The sequence below is a fragment of the Choloepus didactylus genome, chromosome 4 (genome assembly GCF_015220235.1).
Source record: "Choloepus didactylus isolate mChoDid1 chromosome 4, mChoDid1.pri, whole genome shotgun sequence".
NCBI lineage: Eukaryota > Metazoa > Chordata > Mammalia > Pilosa > Megalonychidae > Choloepus > Choloepus didactylus.
In genome coordinates, this window is record NC_051310.1 from 120,785,205 (window position 1) to 120,809,486 (window position 24,282).

The window sequence follows — 24,282 nt, forward strand, 5'->3', positions numbered from 1 at the left end:
TCTGAGAGCTAAATTCAACAACATAGGTTCTCAGGAGATAGAAAGAGGACAGAGATTGGGCAATCGATGCTTAAGGAGTACAGAATGTTTAATAAGGTCAATTGTAAAGGTTCAGAAATGGATAGCACAATACTGTGTGATGGTAGCATAACACTGTAAGTATAATTAACAAAGCAGAGTGTGAGTATGGTTGAAAGAGGAAGGCTAGAGTTGTGTATGTCACCAGAAGAAAAGCTAGAGGATAAAAACTGGGACTGTGTAACAGAAAAACCTACAGTGGACAATGATGGTGATTAATTATATAAATATAAGAAAGTTCTTACACAAACTAGAACAAACATACACATTACTATTACAAGGTATTAATAATAGGGTGTTATATAGGAAAAAATACAATTAACATAAACTAAGGTCTATAGTTAACAGTATATAGACTGTTACATTCTTTCACTAATTGTAGTAAAGGAACTATACCAAAGCTAAATGTCAACAATAAGGGAATATAAGGAGTATGGGATATTTTTCTTCGAAAGAAATGAGAATGTTCTCATATTGATTGTAGTGGTAAATGCGTAACTTTGTGATTATACCAAGAGCCACTGACTGTACACTTAGGATGGTGTGCCAGTTTGGATGTATTATGTCCCCCAAAACGACCTGTTCTTTGATGCAATCTTGTGGGGGCAGACATATTAGTGTTGATTAGGTTGGAATCTATTGATTGTTTCCTTGGAGATGTGACTCAATCAACTTTAGGCAAGACCTTTGATTAGATAATTTCCATGGAGGTGTTACCCTACCCATTCAGGGTGGGTCTTAATTAAATCACTGGAGCCATATAAAAGAGTGGACAAGCAGCAGGAACTCATTGCAGCTGTGAGTGACATTTTGGAGAGCAACTGAGAGAGACATTTTGGAGAAGGCCATTGAAAGTCGACTTATGCTAGCCCAGAGTTTGCTCCAGGGAAGTTGAGAGAGGACAAAACCCCACAACAGCAACATTTTGAAGAATGCACAGGAGCTGAGAGAGGAGGTGGAAACAACCTGGGATCAGCAGAGGCCAGCCATATGCCCAGGGATTTTCCAGATGCAATTGGCCTTCCTTCAGTAAAGGTATATACGTGTTGATGCCTTAATTTGGACGTTGTCATAGCCTTCAGACTGTAACTCTGTAACCAGATAAACCCCCTTTATAAAAGCCAATCCATTTCCAGTATTTTGCATAACGGTAGCATTAGCAAACCAGAACAGATGGATTGTATGGTGTGTGAATAAAACTGTTAAAGAAAAAAACAAAAAACAAAACAAAACAAAAAAAACCTACACATACAACTACCATACAACACAGCACTTGTGCTCCTGGGCTTTTAGCCCAGAGAAATGAAAACACATTAGCATGAAACTTGTACGCAAATGTTTATAGCAGCCAAAAACTGGAAATAACGCAGCTGTCTTTCCATGGGTGAATGACTAAACAAACTGTAGTATATTCACACCACTGAACAAATTATTGATACATGCAACAAACTGGATGACTCTCCAGAAAATTATGACTGAAAAAAGCCAATCATAAAAGGTTACATACAGCATGATTTCATTTATATAACATTCTTTTTTTATAATTCAGTTTTATTGAGATATATTCACATACCATACAATCATCCATGGTGTACAATTAACTGTTCACAGTACCATCATATAGCTATGCATTCATCACACCAATCTATTTTTTTTTTTTTTTTTTTTTTTTTTTGCAGGAGGGCGGGAGGGAATGACCAGCGGGAGGGGCTGAGCAGGAAGGAGGCTTACCAGAGGAGGTGTGGCCCCTGCATGGTTTTTTTTCTTTTTTTAAATGATTTTATTGAGATATATTCATACATCATGCAGTCATACAAAACAAAGCGTACATTCGATTGTTCACAGTACCACCACAGAGTTGTGCATTCATCACCAAAATCAATCCCTGACACCTTCATTACCACACACACACAAATAACAAGAATAATAATTAAAGTGAAAAAAGAGCAATTAAAGTAAAAAAGAACACTGGGTGCCTTTTTGTTTGTTTGTTTCTCTGTTTTCCTTCCCCCATTTTTCTACTCATCCATCCATAAACTAGACAAAGGGGAGTGTGGTCCATATGGCTTTCTCAGTCACATTGTCACCCCTCATAAGCTACATTTTTATACAATCGTCTTCAAGATTCATGGGTTCTGGGTTGTAGTTTGATAGTTTCAGGTATTTACTACTAGCTACTCCAATTTGCTAGAACCTAAAAAGGGTTGTCTATATTGTGTGTAAGAGTGCCCAACAGAGTGACCACTCGGCTCCTTTTGGAATCTCTCTGCCACTGAAGCTGATTTCATTTCCTTTCATATCCCCCTTTTGGTCAAGAAGATGTTCTCCATCCCACGATGCTGGGTCTAGATTCCTCCTCGGGAGTCATATTCCACATTGCCAGGGAGATTCACTCCCCTGGGTGTCTGATCCCATGTAGGGGGGAGGGCAGTGATTTCAACTGCCAAGTTGGCTTAGCTAGAGAGAGAGGGCCACATCTGAGCAACATAGAGGCATTTGGGAGGAGGCTCTTAGGCACAATTATAAGCAGACCTAGCCTCTCCCTTGCAGCAACAGTCTTCCTAAGGGCAAGTCCTGTGGTAGAGGGCTCAACCCATCAAACCACCAGTCCCCTATGTCTTTGAGCACATCAGCAACCATTGAGATGGGGCAGCCCAATACCCCTGCATTCTCCACCAGCTCCTCAAGGGGGCTCTGCATATTTCTTTCATTGTTTTTTTAACATTCTTAAATGACAACATTACAGAAATGGAGAACAGATTAATAGTTGCCAGGGATTAAGGAAGGGGTAGTGGGTAGAAGGAAAGTGCATGTGGTCATAAAAGAGCAACACAAAATGAAGATAAAAAAAAAAAAAAAAAAAAAAAGAGCAATACAAGGGAATCCTAGTGATGATGCAAATATTCTGTATCTTGCCAGTAGCAATATCTATATCCTGGTTGTGATATTATGCTATGGTTTTGCAAAATTTTATTGGGGGAAACTGGGTAAAAGGTATAAGTGATTGCTCTGCATTGTTCTTACAACTGCAAGTGAACCTACAATTATCTTAAAATTAAAAGTTAAAAAAAAAAAAAAATCCTCATCCCACACCATAAAACAAAATTTTAGAGCCACGAGCTGGTATGATTTTTTTTTTTTACTTTTAAAGTTCACAACAAATGATATTTTGAAATTTTTACCTTACCTTATGTTTTAGCATGTAAATAAGCAGCAACATTAATACAGTATTACAGTATAGGAGTAGACAAAAAGATCAATGGAACATAGAAAGCTCTAGAGTACATAAAAATTTAATATATGATAAAGGAATTATTTTTTCCTTTTGTCTTTCCAGATTCACACTCTACCTTTCTCTACTCTACTCTATGCTCCAGTAGGCTGACTTCTATGGACGCAACAACTGGATTCCTTGCCTTCCAGTTTTAGCTGGTTTTGGCCAATGGGAGCACCTGACAGGAAGCCAGGAAGTGGGAAGAGAGAAAAGTCAATCTTTATTACCTCCACTTCTTCCCTTGGGCTAGGTAGTAACTGCATTCCTCTACTAAAAGCCAAAACTCCTGTCCAGCAGCCCTATTCTTTAGCAGTCAGTCTTCCTTGGTTCTCTTAACTATTCCCTACTCTTGCCCATTCAGGGTTAGAGTGGCAATAGCATCCTGCTGTTGCTAATTATAGGATGCATCACCATCACTTGCTTGTTTCCTTTAACTGTGCCCACACCTTTGTAAATAGGCTCTTCCTTAAACTTTCTTCAGTTATCCCTGGATATGTCATCTACCTCTTGCCAGAATGAACCTACCAGGAGGTAAAATCCCTGAAACACTAGAGCAGTAAATACCAAGGGTCACTGTACATATAGAAATGTACTCTTAGAGTGGTGGGAACATGAAAAGGGGATGTTTTTGTAAGTGTTGGGGTGATAAAAAAATCTCTTTCCACAAGTCAGACACAAAAGGACAAATACTGTATGATCTCAATAATATGAACTAATTATAATATATAAACTAATAGACTCTAGAATATAGGCTACCAGGGGAAAGAACAAGGCTAGAGAATGGGGAGTGGATGCTTAATATGTACACAGTTTTTAACTAGGTTGAACTTAACATGTTTGGAATGGATAGAGGTGAAGGTAGCATATTATTGTGAGTATAATTAACAATACTAAACCGTGTGTGAATGCGGTGGAAGGGGGAAGTTTAAAGTCATATATGTCACCAGAAAGAAAACCAAAGGTTAAAACATGGGACTGTATCACACAGTAAAACTTGTGGTAGATGACGACTGGAATTGACAGTACAAATACTAAGAAGTTCTTTTGTGAACTAGGACAAAAGTACAACACTATTACAAGGAGTTAATAGAGTGGTATAGGGGAAAAAATGAAACTATTGCAAACCATGGACTATAGTTAACAGTAGTATCTTAATATTCTTTCAAAAACAGTAACAAATGTATCACACCAATGCTAGGAATCACTGAGAGTGGGGTGATAAAGGGTATGGGAGGTTTTGGGTTTTCGCTCTCTCTCTCTTTCTCTTTTTTTTTAGTAATGAAAATGTTCTAAAATTGACGTGGTGATGAATGCACAACTATGTAATGATATTGTGAGACACTGATTGTATACTTTGGATGGACTGTATGGTGTGTGACTACATGTCAATAAAATTTCAGTTAAAAAATCTATAAGTATCAGAAATGTAAGTATCAGAAAACATACATCTAGATTAATTTGCCAAATTAATCAACTTTTTCTGCACTTGAGTTTATATTATTTTAGTCCTTCTACTTACCTGAGGGTCCACTAGCCACCCATGATACAAAGGAATATCAAGAAGATCAAATACTATGCATTCTGGTGTATATTCAAACACACGGACGCCAGTGAATTTTACATTTACATCCAGGCCTGTCTGTAGTTTGTGCAAAATTGCCATAGCATCACTCATATTCTGAAAACAGAAAAAGGAAGGAGAAAGATAAAAAAAAATCAAAACTACAACAACAAAGAAATTTAAATGCAGACACATTTACTTCTAACTTTCCATTTTATCCAATTTATTCATTTCTTCAACAAAATTTTATTAAGTATTTATTATGTGTCAGTCACTAATCTGAGTTATAAAGATACGATACAGGATAAAACAAAGTCCCTGCTCTCATAGAACTTAACATGCTACTGGGAGAGACAAACATATAAAAATATAACATCAAGTATTAGTAAGAAAAATTGAGCAGGATGAGAACATACAGAGTGACAAGGATGAGGGACTTATTTTAGACCTTAAGTATAAAATCAAAAACCTAAAGTAGGGACTTGAACTAATGTTTGAACACCAATGTTCATAATAGCATTACTCACAGTAGCCAAAAGGTAGAAACAACCCAAATATCCATCGATGAATGAATGGATAAACAACATGGAATATACATGCTATGGAACATTATTCACTCATAAAAAAGGAATGAGGTTCTGATACCTGCTACAACATGGATGAACCTTGAAGACATCATGGTGAGTGAAATAAGCCAGACACAATAGAACAAATAATATATGATCTCACTCATATGAAATAACTAGAATATGCAAATTCATAGACAGAAAGCAGATTCCAGGTTAACAAGGGCAAGGATGGGGACTTAATGCTTAATGGGTATAGAGTTTGGAAAAGTTTTGGTAATAATTGGAGGTGTGATGATAGCACAACACTGTGAATGTATTTAATACTACCGAATTGTATATTTGAAAGAGGTTAAAATGGGAAATTTTATGTTATATATATGTTACCACAATACAATTTCTTTTTAAGTCTAAAATCAAAGACAAAGGACTCTTTGAAAATGACACAGAGACTAAAGCAAAACACTGAGCCTTGGAAAGCTCTGGGAAAAGAGCATTCCAGAAAAATGGACACCAGTGCAACTCTGATGCAGAAATAAGCTCATGGAACAGCAAGGCTAGAGGACAGAAAATGAATCAGAAAGTGGTAGAAAATGAAGTCTGAGAGAGAGACGGAGGCTGAATCAAAAAGACTTGTTGGTGAAATTAAGGAGTCATTCTATCCACATCAGTTTTCTTAATAAATTTGATTACATAAATCTGTAATGAAGACTATTTAAAACATGTTTTTCTAGATGTTTTAACACATTAAATATGGATATATTTATATGTAATATACTTGATGGAAAATATAAAAACCAATATATATAAATAATAAACTTATATTGAATTCCTACTGTTTATCAGACACAGCTAAATACTAAAGATATAAATAGGTTACAGTTTACTGGAGGGGCTTATAGTAGAAAGTGTGAATGTGAAATAAACTCTCATATCAAAACTAGGGAATTTGCTCTGAAATTTGAAGAAGACAAATTTAGTTCATATAAACAAAGTTATATTTTACCAAACAAATTATAAGATTCTATTCTAAGGGACAGCACAGGCTGGAAGGAGAAATTATTCAAATGTTATAAATTCATGAATTATTGATTTATAGTATGTTAATGCTGTTATAGTCTTTGAGCTTAGCTTCATCTATTCCTTTATCTATCTTCTCACCAAACAGTATATTTTCTCAAACTTTCCAAAAGATTGAACCCTTAAAAATAATCAACTCACATTTTTCCCCTTAAAGTGTTTCAAACTTTTTTAAAACCACAGCAATGATGAAGATGAAAAACAGTAATAGTCATAAATATGAGGACTATGGTTCTACTACCACCAATTTTTCTTCTATTTTTGTAAATTCTTAGTTGCCAACCACCCAATTTCCTTTAGAGGCAGCATAATTTCTAATAGCTTCTGGGGTCATGCTTACCTTTATATATTTGCTATATTTATTACAAATTAAATAGTGTTAAAATAACTAAATTGATACCATTTTGTATTCTCTACAAAATATTATATTTATTAATATAAAATAAAAAAATAAACAAATATATAGATAAAGGGTTAAAAAAGTGTATTTTGTCACCTTGTTCCTAAACCCAAATTATGATAATATTATAAAATATAAATTCAAAGTATGGTTCCTTGTATCATAAGACAGGTTTTACTATTGATTCCTTTTTGCCAGTGGTCAAACTGCTTCCTAGAACTCTTCCCAAAAGTACTTCTAAGATAGTGAAATATTTTTAATTTACATGTAAAATGTATTTAAAAATATTTTTTTGCAATCATTTAAAAGCCTGTCATAAACACACACACACACACACAATTTTCTTGTGCTGTTGAGAGTAACTATCATTAAGTAGAACTGGGAAAAATATGCTCTTTGTTTACATTGTAACTTCTAATGAAGAGGTTTTAATTAAGAAGATTGCGACTCTACATTGGTCTTTCTAAAATTTAGGTCTGAACATATCTGCCACAAAAAAATTACATAAAAAAGAACATTATTATATCATACCTGTGGAGCATTCTATTAAACATCAGCCTAGCCCTGGCAATAATTAGCTGACACATACTATTCTCAAAACTAATGGCAAGTACAACTCAGCAGGTGAACTCACTGCCCTCCCCTCTACGTTGGGATCCGACTCCCAGGGGTGTAAATCTCCCTGGCAATGCAGGATATGACTCCCAGGGATGAGCCTAGACCCAGCATCATGGGATTGAGAACATCTTCTTGACCAACAGGGGGAGGCGAAATGAAACAAAATAAATTTTCAGTGCTGAGAGATTTCAAATGGAGTTGAGAGGTCACTCTGGTGGACATTCTTATGCACTATATACATATTTCTTTTTAGGTTTTAGTGTATTTGGAATAACTAGAAGTAAATACCTGAAACTGTCAAACTCCATCCCAGTAGCCTTGACTCTTGAAGACGATTGTATAATTAGCAGCTTACAAGGGGTGACGGTGTGATTGTGAAAACCTTGTGGATCACACTCCCTTTATCTAGTATATGGATGGATGAGTAGAAAAATGGGGACAAAAACTAAATGAAAATACGGTGGGATGATTTGGGTGTTCTTTTTTACTTTTATTTTTTATTCTTTCTGGTATAAGGAAAATGTTCAAAAATAGATTGCGGTGATGATTGAACAACTATGTGATGGTACTGTGAAAAGCTGATTGTACACCATAGATGATTATATGCTATGTGAATATATCTCAATAAAACTGAATTTGAAAAAATCCTATCTGTATTAAAAAAAACAACTAATGGCTTGTAATAAAAGTGAAAGCATGATATCTAATGTCATAATAACTTATAGTTTTAGTGCTTATTTTAAATGTAGGATATACTTCTTGTCTGAGATGTATATGAGAAATACAAGTACTTGTTAGATATCACGTTTCAACTTTGAACCCAACTTTATTTCCCGTCTCAAGGATCTGGATTAGCTTAATGGAAGTGTATCCTGAGACTGCAAAATGGGCTTTAAACAAACAAACAAGATGCTGATATCATTTGCAAATACTCATCAATGAAGATTTTCTAAGGACTGTGCAACAGAAGTAAAATGAATTCTGAGGTTGACATGAAACTGCAATAATCATCCATAATCCTGGAATTCAAGTTTGCTGTATTAATCAAAATAGGCTCATTGATTTTGAAGGCTTTTTGTTTTTTTACTATTCAATGATATACATTTGATAAAGATGATATAAACGATATATGAAATGATATAAATTTGACAAATAAATGATATAAATTGAACCAAACTAAGAACAGATAAGATACGGAGAGTAATTTTAATGATACATGAATGAATGCTCAGGAATGACTGGTTTGTTAATTTTCTTGGGGTATCATAGGAACATGTTGGAAGCAATGTAGTTATTTTAGGTTACTTGTTTTTCTTATTCCTTTGTTTTATTTTGTTTGAATTTTTTTTTAATGTTTTGATAAAGTATGAAAAAAAAAGATAGGTAGACAGACATATAGAGAAGGAGGGAGGGAGGGAGGGAAGAAGCTATGAAGGTGACAAAATGTTAAAATTGGTAGATCTGGGTATCTGGGGTGGAGGTAGGTATATGTTGGAGTTCTCCATATGGGGTTCAAATTATTTTTGCACCTGTTCTGTAATTTGAAATTATTTCAAAATAAAAAGTTAAAAAAAGTTGAACCAAACATTTTATACATAAAAATATCATTTACTGGTTTTATATAGTGGAGTTTGACATAAAATTTCATTTGAAAGGAGGTTTCTATTGCTAAATATGTTTGCAAATCACTGTTTAAAGCTGCAAATTCCCTGAATAAAATTTAAATGATTCAGCCTACCAATTTGGCTTTAGCCATAGATTTCCTAACTTACACAATGATACAGTGCAACATGTTGCCTTTTCAATTCTACTAGTACTGAGCTATCTGAACATTCAGATTCAAGAAACTTTGTAAAACTGATATGGGTTTGCTCCCTTTTTGCCAATTAAATACTGGAGAAAGTATGCACAAAAGGTTGTTTGAAGGTAAATATGAAGGTTCCAGTGACATCCATTTTTTCCACAGATGATACTTCTTTCCACTAAAAGAAGCTGATTCCTTCTTGCCTTCTATTGCCAAGCAAAAGAAGAATTCTAAAGAAAATGAAGCTCTGCTTGCTTTTGTCCAGCTCCAATAACTATGAACCTAGTGATCCCTACTGTATTATAGATAAGGTTCTCTAAAAAACATGCCAAGAAATGTGGACACATTGAAACTAGGAAACAGCAGAATTTGTTCTAATGATATACCCCTGACATCCCATTTGCTCAACTTTCTCCTAAGCATAATTGTAAAATATAGATAAAATGAGGAAAGAAGAGTCAATGACAAATTCAACTGAAAGTCAGCTTTTTAAAGAGAAACATGAGGTTGTTTTATTAGATCTGTAGAATGATATGTGTCATTTTTAATAGCACATGTGTTCATGTAGACCAGGGATAGGCAAAGTGTGGCCTGTGAGCCAAATCCAGCCTGAAAGCTAAGAATAAGAATGATTTTTTATATTTTTAAAAGGTTGTAAAAAGATTAAAGAATATGCACCAAAGACCATATGTGGTCCACAAAGCCTAAAATATTTACTATACGACCCATTACAGAAAAAGTTTGCTGACCACAGAGATCAATGAATATATCCACAAGAAAACAATTACATATTTTTATATGTAATTACATATTTTATTATAACAAAAATTGTGTTTATTACCTGCTCATAGTTTAAACGTTGAATTTCTGAAATTTCTTTTGGCTTTGCATCAAGCATGTAATCTCCTGTAAAAATAAATTGTGAAATTGCCTTTTTTTAAAATTACCTTTTTTTCAGATAGCAAAAGTAATAGATTTTAATTGTGTTTAAACATTGCAACAATAGATGATATACAAAGTTGACTCCCCAATTCCACCCATAAAAAAAGGTTAATTTTTTACTATAGTCTCACATATTTTTTCAATGCATATACTATAATTCTTTTGCAACTTTCTTTTTCTTGCACTTGACAACATATTTGAGCATCTTTCTACATTATTACATATAAAGCACTCTCATTCTTTTTCGTGGCTGTATAGTATTCCATATATTGTATAGACATGCCAAATTATTTAACCATTATCTCATAAATATCTTAGTAAGATATACATACAATGTTGTAACTCATTCTTATACTCATATTTTTGCAGATTTGTGAAGTGTTTCTGTAGGTAACAGGATATAAAATATTTTATCTTTTAATACATATTACCTAACTGCCCTCCAAAAAAGTTGCACCAAATTTAATTGATACCAACAGTACAGCTATTCCCCATCTTACCAACAATGGGTATTATCAGTCTTCTAAATGTTTGCCACTCGGATAAGTAAACAAAAAATTTTTGCATTTAAAAAACTGATCTATTTTATACATATTTTCAATAAAGGTATCAATCTCTAAATATATGTATGACTTCTTTAGTATGTGTGGCACTTTATTATATGTAGTAACTTTTTAATATACATATTGCCTTATGTATTTACTCTATATACTTCTTTTTCTTTCAATTGCCTGCCCATACCACTATAACTATTCTTTTTTTTACTTAATTATAAAGGCTTTTTTTCAATTAAAAGAATTAGCCCATTTTCTGGCTTAGGTGTGATAAATATTTCCCCCTTCTGGCCATACAGTGGTGTTTTTTGTCTATTTGTTTGCTATACAAAAAAATTTTAATTTTAATGAAGTGAAATTGTTTCATTATAACTTCTGTCATGTTTAGAAAGATCTTTAGCGTCTTAAAAATATACAAATATTCACATATGTTTCTTCTGTAATTTTTTTCTCTTTCTTTAATGTTTAAGTCTTTAATCTGTCTGGAATTTATTTTGGTATAAACAGGAATCCAGCTTCTCACCCAATCTCCTAAATGCCTAACTAAATTCATATAATTGCATTTAATATAACCTTTATTTCCTAATTTAAATAAACTTCCAAAGAATAAATCAAGCATCCTCTTAAGCTTTCCAACTTTGATAACAAAAGAATATAATTCCTATGAACATCTAATATATTACTAGCGCTTTCAATTAGAGCTTTTAAACTATCAAAACCTGGGGGCAAGATGGCGGACAGGTGAGCTGTATGTTTTAGTTACTCCTCCAGGAAAGTAGGTAGAAAGCCAGGAACTGCATGGACTGGACACCACAGAGCAATCTGACTTTGGGCATACTTCATACAACACTCATGAAAATGTGGAACTGCTGAGATCAGAGAAATCTGTAAGTTTTTGCGGCCAGGGGACCCGCGCCCCTCCCTGCCAGGCTCAGTCCCATGGGAGGAGGGGCCGTCAGCTCTGGGAAGGAGAAGGGAGAACTGCAGTGGCAGCCCTTATCAGAAACTCATTCTACTGATCAAAACTCCAACCATAGATAGACTGAGACCAGACACCAGAGAATCTGAGAGCAGCCAGCCCAGCAGAGAGGAGATAGGCATAGAAAAAAACAGCACGAAAAACTCCAAAATAAAAGCGGAGGATTTTTGGAGTTCTGGTGAACATAGAAAGGGGAAGGGCAGAGCTCAGGCCCTCAGGCTCATATGCAAATACCGAAGAAAAGCTGATCTCTCTGCCCTGTGGAACTTTCCTTAATGGCTCTAATTGCTTTGTCTCTTAGCATTTCAATAACCCATTAGATCTCTGAGGAGGGCCCTTTTTTTTTTTTTTAATCCTTTTTTCTTTTTCTAAAACAATTACTCTAAGAAGCCCAATACAGAAAGCTTCAAAGACTTGCAATTTGGGCAGGTCAAGACAAGAGGAGAACTAAGAGAGCTCTGAGACAAAAGGCAATAATCCAGTGGCTGAGAAATTTCACTAAACACCACAACTTCCCAAGAAAAGGGGGGTGTCCGCTCACAGCCATCATCCTGGTGGACAGGAAACACTCCTGCCCATCGCCAGCCCCATAGCCCAGAGCTGCCCCACACAACCCAGTGTGATGGAAGTGCTTCAAATAACAGGTACACTCCACAAAACTGGGCGTGGACATTAGCCTTCCCTGCAACCTCAGCTAATTGTCCCAGAGTTGGGAAGGAGGAGCAGTGTGAATTAACAAAGCCCCATTCAGCCATTATTTCAGCAGACTGGGAGCCTCCCTACACAGCCCAGCAGCCCAGAACCGCCCTGGGCGGACGGCACTCACCTGTGACATAGCACAGTCATCCCTCAACAGAGGACCAGGGGGTGCACAGCCTGGAAGAGGGACCCACTTGCAAGTCTCAGGAGCCATACGCCAATACCAAGGACTTGTGGGTCAGTGGCAGAGACAAACTGTGGCAGGACTGAACTGAAGGATTAGACTATTGCAGCAGCTTTAAAATTCCAGGATCACCAGGGAGATTTGATTGTTAGAGCCACTCCCCCTCGCTGACTGCCCAGAAACACGCCCCATATACAGGGTGGGCAACACCAACTACACATGCAAGCTTGGTACACCAATTGGACCCCACAAGACTCACTCCCCCACTCACCACAAAGGCAAAGCAGGGGAGAACTGGCTTGTGGAGAACAAGTGGCTCGTGGACGCCACCTGCTGGTTAGTTAGAGAAAGTGTACTCCACGAAGCTGTAGATCTGATAAATTAGAGATAAGGACTTCAATTGGTCTACAAATCCTAAAAGAACCCTATCAAGTTCAGCAAATGCCACGAGGCCAAAAACAACAGAAAATTATAAAGCATATGAAAAAACCAGACGATATGGATAACCCAAGCCCAAGCACCCAAATCAAAAGATCAGAAGAGACACAGCACCTAGAGCAGCTACTCAAAGAACTAAAGATGAACAATGAGACCATAGTACAGAATACAAAGGATATCAAGAAGACCCTAGAAGAGCATAAAGAAGACACTGCAAGACTAAATAAAAAAATGGATGATCTTATGGAAATTAAAGAAACTGTTGACCAAATTAAAAAGATTCTGGACACTCATAGTACAAGACTAGAGGAAGTTGAACAACGAATCAGTGACCTGGAAGAAGACAGAATGGAAAATGAAAGCATAAAAGAAAGAATGGGGAAAAAAATTGAAAAAATCAAAACGGACCTCAGGGATATGACAGATAATATAGAACGTCCAAATATAAGACTCATTGGTGTTCCAGAAGGGGAAGAAAAGGGTAAAGGTCTAGGAAGAGTATTCAAAGAAATTGTTGGGGAAAAGTTCCCAAATCTTCTAAACAACATAAATACACAAATCATAAATGCTCAGTGAACTCCAAATAGAATAAATCCAAATAAACCCACTCCGAGACATATTCTGATCACACTGTCAAACACGGAAGAGAAGGAGCAAGTTCTGAAAGCAGCAAGGGAAAAGCAATTCACCACATACAAAGGAAACAGCATAAGACTAAGTAGTGACTACTCAGCAGCCACCATGGAGGCGAGAAGGCAGTGGCATGATATATTTAAAATTCTGAGTGAGAAAAATTTCCAACCAAGAATACTTTATCCAGCAAAGCTCTCCTTCAAATTTGAGGGAGAGCTTAAATTTTTCACAGACAAACAACTGCTGAGAGAATTTGCTAACAAGAGACCTGCCCTACTGGAGATACTAAAGGGAGCCCTACAGACAGAGAAACAAAGAAAGGACAGAGAGACTTCGAGAAAGGTTCAGTACTAAAGAGATTCGGTATGGGTACAATAAAGGATATTAATAGAGAGAGGGGGAAAATATATATGACAAACATAAACCAAAGGATAAGATGGCTGATTCAAGAAATGCCTTCACAGTTATAACATTGAATGCAAATGGATTAAACTCCCCAATTAAAAGATATAGATTCGCAGAATGGATCAAAAAAAATGAACCATCAATATGTTGCATACAAGAGACTCATCTTAGACACAGGGACACAAAGAAACTGAAAGCGAAAGGATGGAAAAAAATATTTCATGCAAGCTACAGCCAAAAGAAAGCAGGTGTAGCAGTATTAATCTCAGATAAAATAGACTTTAAATGCAGGGATGTTTTGAGAGACAAAGAAGGCCACTGCATACTAATAAAAGGGACAATTCAACAAGAAGAAATAACAATCGTAAATGTCTATGCACCCAATCAAGGTGCCACAAAATACATGAGAGAAACACTGGCAAAACTAAAGGAAGCAATTGATGTTTCCACAATAATTGTGGGAGACTTCAACACATCACTCTCTCCTATAGATAGATCAACCAGACAGAGGACCAATAACGAAATTGAAAACCTAAACAATCTGATAAATGAATTAGATTTAACAGACATATACAGAACATTACATCCCAAATCACCAGGATACACATACTTTTCTAGTGCTCACGGAACTTTCTCCAGAATACATCATATGCTGGGACATAAAACAAGCCTTAGTAAATTTAAAAAGATTGAAATTATTCAAAGCACATTCTCTGACCACAATGGAATACAATTAGAAGTCAATAACCATCAGAGACTTAGAAAATTCACAAATACCTGGAGGTTAAACAACACACTCCTAAACAACCAGTGGGTTAAAGAAGAAATAGCAAGAGAAATTGCTAAATATATAGAGACGAATGAAAATGAGAACACAGCATACCAAAACCTATGGGATGCAGCAAAAGCAGTGCTAAGGGGGAAATTTATAGCACTAAACGCATATATTAAAAAGGAAGAAAGAGTCAAAATCAAAGAACTAATGGAGCAACTGAAGAAGCTAGAAAATGAACAGCAAACCAATCCTAAACCAAGTACAAGAAAAGAAATAATAAGGATTAAAGCAGAAATAAATGACGTAGAGAACAAAAAAATAATAGAGAGGATAAATATCACCAAAAGTTGGTTCTTTGAGAAGATCAACAAGATTGACAAGCCCCTAGCTAGACTGACAAAATCAAAAAGAGAGGAGACCCATATAAACAAAATAATGAATGAAAAAGGTGACATAACTGCAGATCCTGAAGAAATTAAAAAAATTATAAGAGGATACTATGAACAACTGTATGGCAACAAACTGGATAATGTAGAGGAAATGGACAATTTCCTGGAAACATATGAACAAACTAGACTGACCAGAGAAGAAATAGGAGACCTCAATCAACCCATCACAAGCAAAGAGATCCAATCAGTCATCAAAAATCTTCCCACAAATAAATGCCCAGGGCCAGATGGCTTCACAGGGGAATTCTACCAAACTTTCCAGAAAGAACTGACACCAATCTTACTCAAACTCTTTCAAAACATTGAAGAAAATGGAACACTACCTAACTCATTTTATGAAGCTAACATCAATCTAATACCAAAACCAGGCAAAGATGCTACAAAAAAGGAAAACTACCAGCCAATCTCCCTAATGAATATAGATGCAAAAATCCTCAACAAAATACTTGCAAATCGAATCCAAAGACACATTAAAAAAATCATACACCATGACCAAGTGGGGTTCATTCCAGGCATGCAAGGATGGTTTAACATAAGAAAATCAATCAATGTATTACAACACATTAAAAATTCAAAAGGGAAACATCAAATGATCATCTCAATAGATGCTGAAAAAGCATTTGACAAAATCCAACATCCGTTTTTGATAAAAACACTTCAAAAGGTAGGAATTGAAGGAAACTTCCTCAACATGATAAAGAGCATGTATGAAAAACCCACAGCCAGCATAGTACTCAATGGTGAGAGACTGAAAGCCTTCCCTCTAAGATCAGGAACAAGACAAGGATGCCCGCTGTCACCACTGTTATTCAACATTGTGCTGGAAGTGCTAGCCAGGGCAATCCGGCAAGACAAAGAAATAAAAGGCATCCAAATTGGAAAAGAAGAAGTAAAACTGTCATTGTTTGCAGATGATATGATCTTATATCTAGAAAACCCTGAGAAATCGACAATACAGCTACTAGAGCTAATAAACAAATTTAGCAAAGTAGCGGGATACAAGATTAATGCACATAAGTCAATAATGTTTCTATATGCTAGAAATGAACAAACTGAAGGGACACTCAAGAAAAAGATACCATTTTCAATAGCAATTAAAAAGACAAGTACCTAGGAATAAACTTAACCAAAGATGTAAAAGACCTATACAAAGAAAACTACGTAACTCTACTAAAAGAAATAGAAGGGGACCTTAAAAGATGGAAAAATATTCCATGTTCATGGATAGGAAGGCTAAATGTCATTAAGATGTCAATTCTACCCAAACTCATCTACAGATTCAATGCAATCCCAATCAAAATTCCAACAACCTACTTTGCAGACTTGGAAAAGCTAGTTATCAAATTTATTTGGAAAGGGAAGATGCCTCGAATTGCTAAAGACACTCTAAAAAAGAAAAACGAAGTGGGAGGACTTACACTCCCTGACTTTGACGCTTATTATAAAGCCACAGTTGTCAAAACAGCATGGTACTGGCAAAAAGATAGACATATAGATCAATGGAATCGAATTGAGAATTCAGAGATAGACCCTCAGATCTATGGCCGACTGATCTTTGATAAGGCCCCCAAAGTCACTGAACTGAGTCATAATGGTCTATTCAACAAATGGGGCTGGGAGAGTTGGATATCCATATCCAAAAGAATGAAAGAGGACCCCTACCTCACACCCTACACAAAAATTAACTCAAAATGGATGAAAGATCTCAATATAAAAGAAGTACCGTAAAACTCCTAGAAGATAATGTAGGAAAACATCTTCAAGACCTTGTATTAGGCGGCCACTTCCTAGACTTTACACCCAAAGCACAAGCAACAAAAGAGAAAATAGATAAATGGGAACTCCTCAAGCTTAGAAGTTTCTGCACCGCAAAGGAATTTCTCAAGAAGGTAAAGAGGCAGCCAACTCAATGGGAAAAAAATTTTGGAAACCATGTATCTGACGAAAGACTGATATCTTGCATATAGAAAGAAATCCTACAACTCAATGACAATAGTACAGTCGGCCCAATTATAAAATGGGCAAAAGATATGAAAAGACAGTTCTCTGAAGAGGAAATACAAATGGCCAAGAAACACATGAAAAAATGTTCAGCTTCACTAGCTATTAGAGAGATGCAAATTAAGACCACAATGAGATACCATCTAACACCAATTAGAGTGGCTGCCATTAAACAAACAGGAAACTACAAATGCTGGAGGGGATGTGGAGAAATTGGAACTCTTATTCATTGTTGGTGGGACTGTATAATGGTTCAGCCACTCTGGAAGTCAGTCTGGTAGTTCCTTAGAAAACTAGAAATAGAGTTACCATTCGATCCAGCGACTGCACTTCTCGGTATATACCCGGAAGATCGGAAAGCAGTGACACGAACAGATATCTGCACGCCAATGTTCATAGCAGCATTATTCACAATTGCCAAGAGATGGAAACAACCCAAATGTCCTTCAACAGATGAGTGGACAAATAAAATGTGGTATATACACAGGATGGAATACTACATGGCAGTAAGAAGGAACGACCTCGTGAAACATATGACAACATGGATGAACCTTGAAGACATAATGCTAAGCGAAATAAGCCAGGCACAGAAAGAGAAATATTATATGCTACCACTAATGTGAACTTTGAAAAATGTAAAACGAATGATTTATAATGTAGAATGTAGGGGAACTAGCAATAGAGAGCAATTAAGGAAGGGGGAACAGTAATCTAAGAAGAACAGATATGCCATTTAACGTTCTGGGGATGCCCAGGAATGACTATGGTCTGTTAATTTCTGATGGATATAGTAGGAGCAAGTTCACAGAAATGTTGCTATATTATGTAACTTTCTTGGGGTAGAGTAGGAACATGTTGGAAGTAAAGCAGTTATCTTAGGTTAGTTGTCTTTTTCTTACTCCCTTGTTATGGTCTCTTCGAAATGTTCTTTTATTGTATGCTTTTCTTTTTTGTTTTTTTGGTTTTTTAATTTTTTTTTCCATACAGTTGATTGAAAAACGAAAAAAAGGTTAAAAAAAAAATATATATATATGTAGTGCCCCCTTGAGGAGCCTGTGGAGAATGCAGGGGTATTGGCCTACCCCACCTCAATGGTTGCTAACATGACCACAGACATAGGGGACTGGTGGTTTGATAGGTTGAGCCCTCTACCGTAGGTTTTACCCTTGGGAAGATGGTTGCTGCAAAGGAGAGGCTAGGCCTCCCTATAATTGTGCCTAAGAGCCTCCTCCCGAATGCCTCTTTGTTGCTCAGATGTGGCCCTCTCTCTCTAGCTAAGCCAACTTGAAAGGTGAAATCACTGCCCTCCCCACTACGTGGGATCAGACACCCAGGGGAGTGAATCTCCCTGGCAACGTGGAATATAACTTCAGGGGAGGAATGTAGACCTGGCATCGTGGGACGGAGAACATCTTCTTGACTAAAAGGGGGATGTGAAAGGAAGTGAAATAAGCTTCAGGAGCAGACAGATTCCAAAAGGAGCCGAGAGATCACTCTGGTGGGCACTCTTACGCACAATTTAAACAACCCTTTTTAGGTTCTAAAGAATTGGGGTAGCTGGTGGTGGATACCTGAAACTATCAAACTACAACCCAGAACCCATGAATCTCAAAGACAATTGTATAAAAATGTAGCTTATGAGGGGTGACAATGGGATTGGGAAAGCCACAAGGACCACACTCCACTTTGTCTAGTTTATGGATGGATGAGTAGAAAAATAGGGAAGGAAACAAACAAACAAACAGACAAAGGCACCCAGTGTTCTTTTTTACTTCAATTGCTCTTTTTCACTTTAATTATTATTCTTATTATTTTTGTGTGTGTGCTAATGAAGGTGTCAGGGATTGATTTAGGTGATGAATGTACAACTATGTAATGGTACTGTGAACAATCGAATGTACGATTTGTTTTGTATGACTGCGTGGTATGTGAATATATCTCAATAAAATGAAGATTAAAAAAAATATATATATCAAAACCTAACCAGCATGGCTTCATTCTACATAGGTTCAAGAACTCCAAAAGCACTAAATTAATTGATTCATTAAAATATACAAGCAAGTCAACTTAATAAATATTTTTGAGTCCTTACTATAGATTACACATTATATATTTTATATGTTGAAATTTTGACACAGCATTTAACTAAAAACTAGGTTTTATTTCAAGCAAATGCTTTACATTATTTATTCAAATAATTGTGAACATAATTTCTATATTTGTGTTCTATATTTCTTTAAATTCTGTATTTATCCTGATAAAAGACTATCACTTTAGTGGGGTCAGAATGCACATTATATAATACAATATTAAGTGACTTAGATATGTACCATAAACTAAAGCTTAGGTACAAAGAGTAGACTGGTTACTGGGAAAGACTCAGAAATGTAAGTTCTCCTTTTCCTGAGGCTAGGAAAGGTCTATGAGTAAGAGAAGAATAGCCTGGGCTAAGGTAGGCAGTCTCTAAGATGGACCTCAATGATCCCCACCTCCTATTTCATGCCTTTAGGTAATTGTCTCCCCTTGAGTGTGGTTTGGACTCAGTGACCTGCTTCTAATGAACAGAATAAGACAGAAGTAATGAGATGTCACTTCCAAAATTAGGTTAAAAAAAAAACAACTGTGGCTTCCATTGTTGTCCTCTCTCACTGGCTCACTTTGAGGGAAACCAGCTGCCCTATTATTAGCTATCTTACGGAGACGACCACATGCCAAGGAACTAAAGGAGGCCTCCAGTCAACAGCCAGTGAGGAACTGAGATCCTCAGTCCAACAACCCATAAGGAACTCAATCCTGCTAACCATGTGAGTAAGCTTGGAAGCAGATCCTTCCCCATTTGGAAATATTCTATGGTGGAGTAGTATCTAAAACTGGATTCAGAAAGATGGCAGAACCTGGAAAGGCAGTGGGGAAAAACGCATTCTTTGAGGGAGAACAGAGTGATAGCGAAAGCACATATAGAAAAGATTATGTTATACAAAGGTTTCTGTATGACTTATGTAGTAGAGTGGTAAGAAATATGGTTGAACAAGTAAACTTGATCAGATTATAGAAAGTCCTAAATAATACAATGGTAAGTTTGGGCTGCTTGTGAAAAATAATAAGGGAACACATTTTACCTTCCTAGGAAGAGGACTAAAGGTGAAATTGTGCTTTAAGTAAAGATTACACTGGTATGTAGGCTAATTTGGTGAGAAAAGTTGCAGTAAATCAGGTTGTGAAGTGTCAGTGTACAGAGAGAGCAAAGAATTTCAAAGAAAGATCCATAAGACCTTGTATAATGGTATACTCCAGACAAACAGAAATCAAGAAATAAAAACCAGGCAGCTGCATTATGAGGGAGGGAGGAAGGGAGGGAAGGATAGGAAAGGATAGGGAAGGATAGGGAAGGACAGGGAAGGAGGAAAGGAAGGAAGGATTTTTTTTTTTAAACCCATAATGCCACCATCCCCAACAATATTTTCTTTACTATAAAAATTGCCCAATGATACAAACTATTTTGGATGGTTGAAGTCAGAGTATACATTCTAGTTTGTATTGTGCTTTTTCACTTTATATTCCTGCCTTCCAGCTACACCTTCTTCTCCACCTTTTTTCATTAGATCTCCTAGTACTTTCCAGGTATCTAGGCTAGTCATATTCCTTTCTCCAAAGCCCTCCAACAAGCGATGTCCATGTTTGGTCCTGTTGCAACAGATATTCTCAAATTATATTAAAACTCACTTACTCCTTCTCTTCTAACCTTTGACAATCAAAATTCTCATTCCTTGGGGAACCTCATCTAGGTATTAGAAAGCAATTAATAAATTCTCTTATAATCCTTCTACTAGTGTTTGTTTATTAATACAAAAGCATCTCTGGTTCCTCCAGAGAATAAGAGTAATCACAAGAGAAGAAAATCCAAATATCTTAGAAAATTAAACAATTTGTTCTGGCAGAATCAGCCTTGAATAGAATTTATTTTTGGCAAGGCAGAGTTTCCAGAATCTCTTTCCTCACATCACTGTTGCTCACTTCTCTTTCCCTCCCATTAGGATCATATTACTTTAATGCTGTACCTAGTAGCTGAGTCCTCTCACCTGTGACTCCCAAACCTCTTTAGTTACCCCAAATCTAGAGTATTTCTTCATTAATTTTTATTTTTCCCAGCAAAATTATCTATACTATGTCCTGCTTTCTCAAGGTTTGCTAGGTAACAGATAAATTTAATATACTAAAATGTGCTAATTGTTTCTCATATTACTTTTTCCAAGAAAGATATCATGCTATTATTTTCCTTGTAGGGTACACTTCTGCAATCACATTGGCTGCATTGATATTCCAAATATCTTGCCCACAGCACCAGCTCAGTAAATATTTGCTTAAGAGAGAGAGAGGGTGGGAAGGAGGGACAAATAGCAGGAATTCCAGGCACTATATCAAAAATATTTTGTCAGTGGGGATGGGGGTGAGGAAGGATAAACTTTTGAGTATAAGAGCCTTTTGTCATTCCTTAAATCACATAGGAAGGTATCCAGATGGAGAGAGCAAGTCATTTAACTTTTATGAGCTTTGGTTTCCACTCTCTTGGCTTTTTCTCCTGTGTTTTCTCCTTACTTCTCTGTCCTCTAACCAATGTATTTCAATGGGGGCAAAGTTGTCTTGGGGAACAAAAATATCTTAGATTACCTATGGGGTAGGTGATTAGGAAAAAAAAATTACAAAGACTCCTTAGTGGGGGTGATAATGAAAATAAGGTTAAGAAACACTGCTCTACCCAATTCCTACATGCTGGGAAATTTCAGGGGACAATCCTGGTCCCTCTTCTATCTTTCTACTCTTTCTCTATTAATGATCTTATCAATTTCCATAAAACAGGAAGTGGAACAGGTACCTACTTGTTCCTTTCTGCCATTCTCTTTCCCCCTTCTCCTTAAAATTTCTCAGTTTTAAAACTCATGCCACCAGATAATACTATCCATTATCCACCCACCTTGTTGCAGTCAGCTATCAACTTCCAGGCTAATATCCCTCATTTCTAGCCCAGTATCTCTCTCCAACACAAATCCTGCCGTAATTTTTGGTAATGTCAATATTCATGGAGATGATCCTTCCAATAGCCTGGCCTCTCTTTTCTTTGATCTCACCTTTGTAAAAATCTTATCTTTGATCTTATCTCATTCCCCATGGTCATAGGGCTTTGACACTACCAGGCCAAAAAATTCTTCAGCTCCACGAAGACCTACAATCCATTAACCCTATCACAATTTCCTTCAGTATACTTATATCCTCATTTCTTCCTTATGCAGCTTAAATTTTATAGTCCACCATTATAATCACTCTACACACACTCTCAATTTCCTAGACTCTTTCTTTCTTCAATATACTTACCTGGCAAACATTCAACTTCAGTTAATCTTGCTCTCCAACTATTTGGTCCTCCTCTCATGCAGGTGAATGTGACTAGAGAAACCATGTTGGCTGGTCTCACGTTTAACCTTAGAGATAATGCAATACCATATCTCCCCAACACATTCACTCACCCCTACTTCCAGGCAACTCTCAGCTGATGACCTTGCTTATTTCACTAAGAAAACAGAAGCACTCAAGAGACCTTCCACAAGCTACCACAACCATATCTACCCACCTAGCTGCATCTATTTTTTGTACATTTTGTCTTCCCTCCTATTGCTATGGATGACCTATTTGTACTAAGACTAAACCTTCTATTTGTCTTAAGTACTCTTTCCAATTCCTTTCCTCCAATTTTCTTTTAATCAGCTTTGTTGAGACATAACTCACATACTATATAATTCACCCATTTAAAGTATACAATTAAATACTTTTAAAATATTCACAAGATTAAAAAACCATTACCACAATCTAATTTTAGAACACTTCTCATCCCTACTTTTTTACCAATTAGCTGTTAAATCCCCATTCCTCCTTATCCCAGCCCACCCCAGTCCTAAGCAACCATGAATCCACTTTCTGTCTCTATAAATCTGCCTATCCTGAACACTTCATACAGATGGAGTCATATAATATGTGGTCTTTTGTGACTTCGGCTTCTTTCACATAGCATAATATTTTCAAGGACTATCCATGTTACAGCATGTATCAGTACTTCATTCCTTTATATGGCTAAACAATTTTCATCATATGGATACACCACATTTTGTTTGTCCATTCACCAGTTGATGAGCATTTGGGTTGATTCCACTTTTTGAATAATGCTGCTATAAACATTCATGTACAAGTTTTGTGTGGACATCTTTACATTTCTCTTGGGTATATACCGAAATACGAAACTGCAGAGTGACTTGGTAATTCTACATTCGACTTTTTAAGGAACTGTCAAACTTTTCCAAATGGCTGCATTATTTTACATTCCTACTGGCAATGTATGAGGATCTCCAATTTTTTTCTTGCGAGATTCCATTCAGGTTTTCATTCCAAGCATTTGTCAAGATTATCAATGACATCCTTATTGCTAAATTAATGGTCTAGTTTTAATCTTCATCTTGTTTGACCTATTAGCAGTCTTTGATTCAGCTAATCTCCACTTTTCCTTAAAACATTTCCTTCATTTGGTTTGCAAGAAATCACACTACCTGGCTGGCCACTTCTGTTCTTCTTCATTCCCCAACAACTAATCATTGTTATGCCGGGACTCAGTCCACTGACCAGTCTACATGCATTCCTTTCATAATCTAACCCAGTCTATGCTTTACCATTTACATATGTATGCTCCCAAATATATATTTATAGACTAGACTTGCCCTTTCCAATATGGTAGCCACTAGCAACATGTAGTTACATAAATTTAAATTAATTAAAATTGAATACAATTAAAAATTCAG

At 36.3% G+C, this 24,282-nt stretch overlaps 1 protein-coding gene across 2 annotated transcripts in view; it reads right to left on the minus strand.

Annotated features, from left to right (window-relative positions):
• MINDY2 (MINDY lysine 48 deubiquitinase 2) overlaps positions 1–24,282 on the minus strand; it is a 157,390-nt gene that overhangs the window by 106,573 nt on the left and 26,535 nt on the right. For both annotated transcript variants that reach the window (XM_037833842.1, XM_037833844.1), the window contains exons 3-4: positions 10,223–10,287; positions 4,872–5,030 (exon numbers count right to left, since the gene is read on the minus strand). In XM_037833842.1, coding sequence (XP_037689770.1) covers positions 4,872–5,030; positions 10,223–10,287 — 224 coding nt within the window. The remainder of the gene's footprint in view (positions 1–4,871; positions 5,031–10,222; positions 10,288–24,282) is intronic.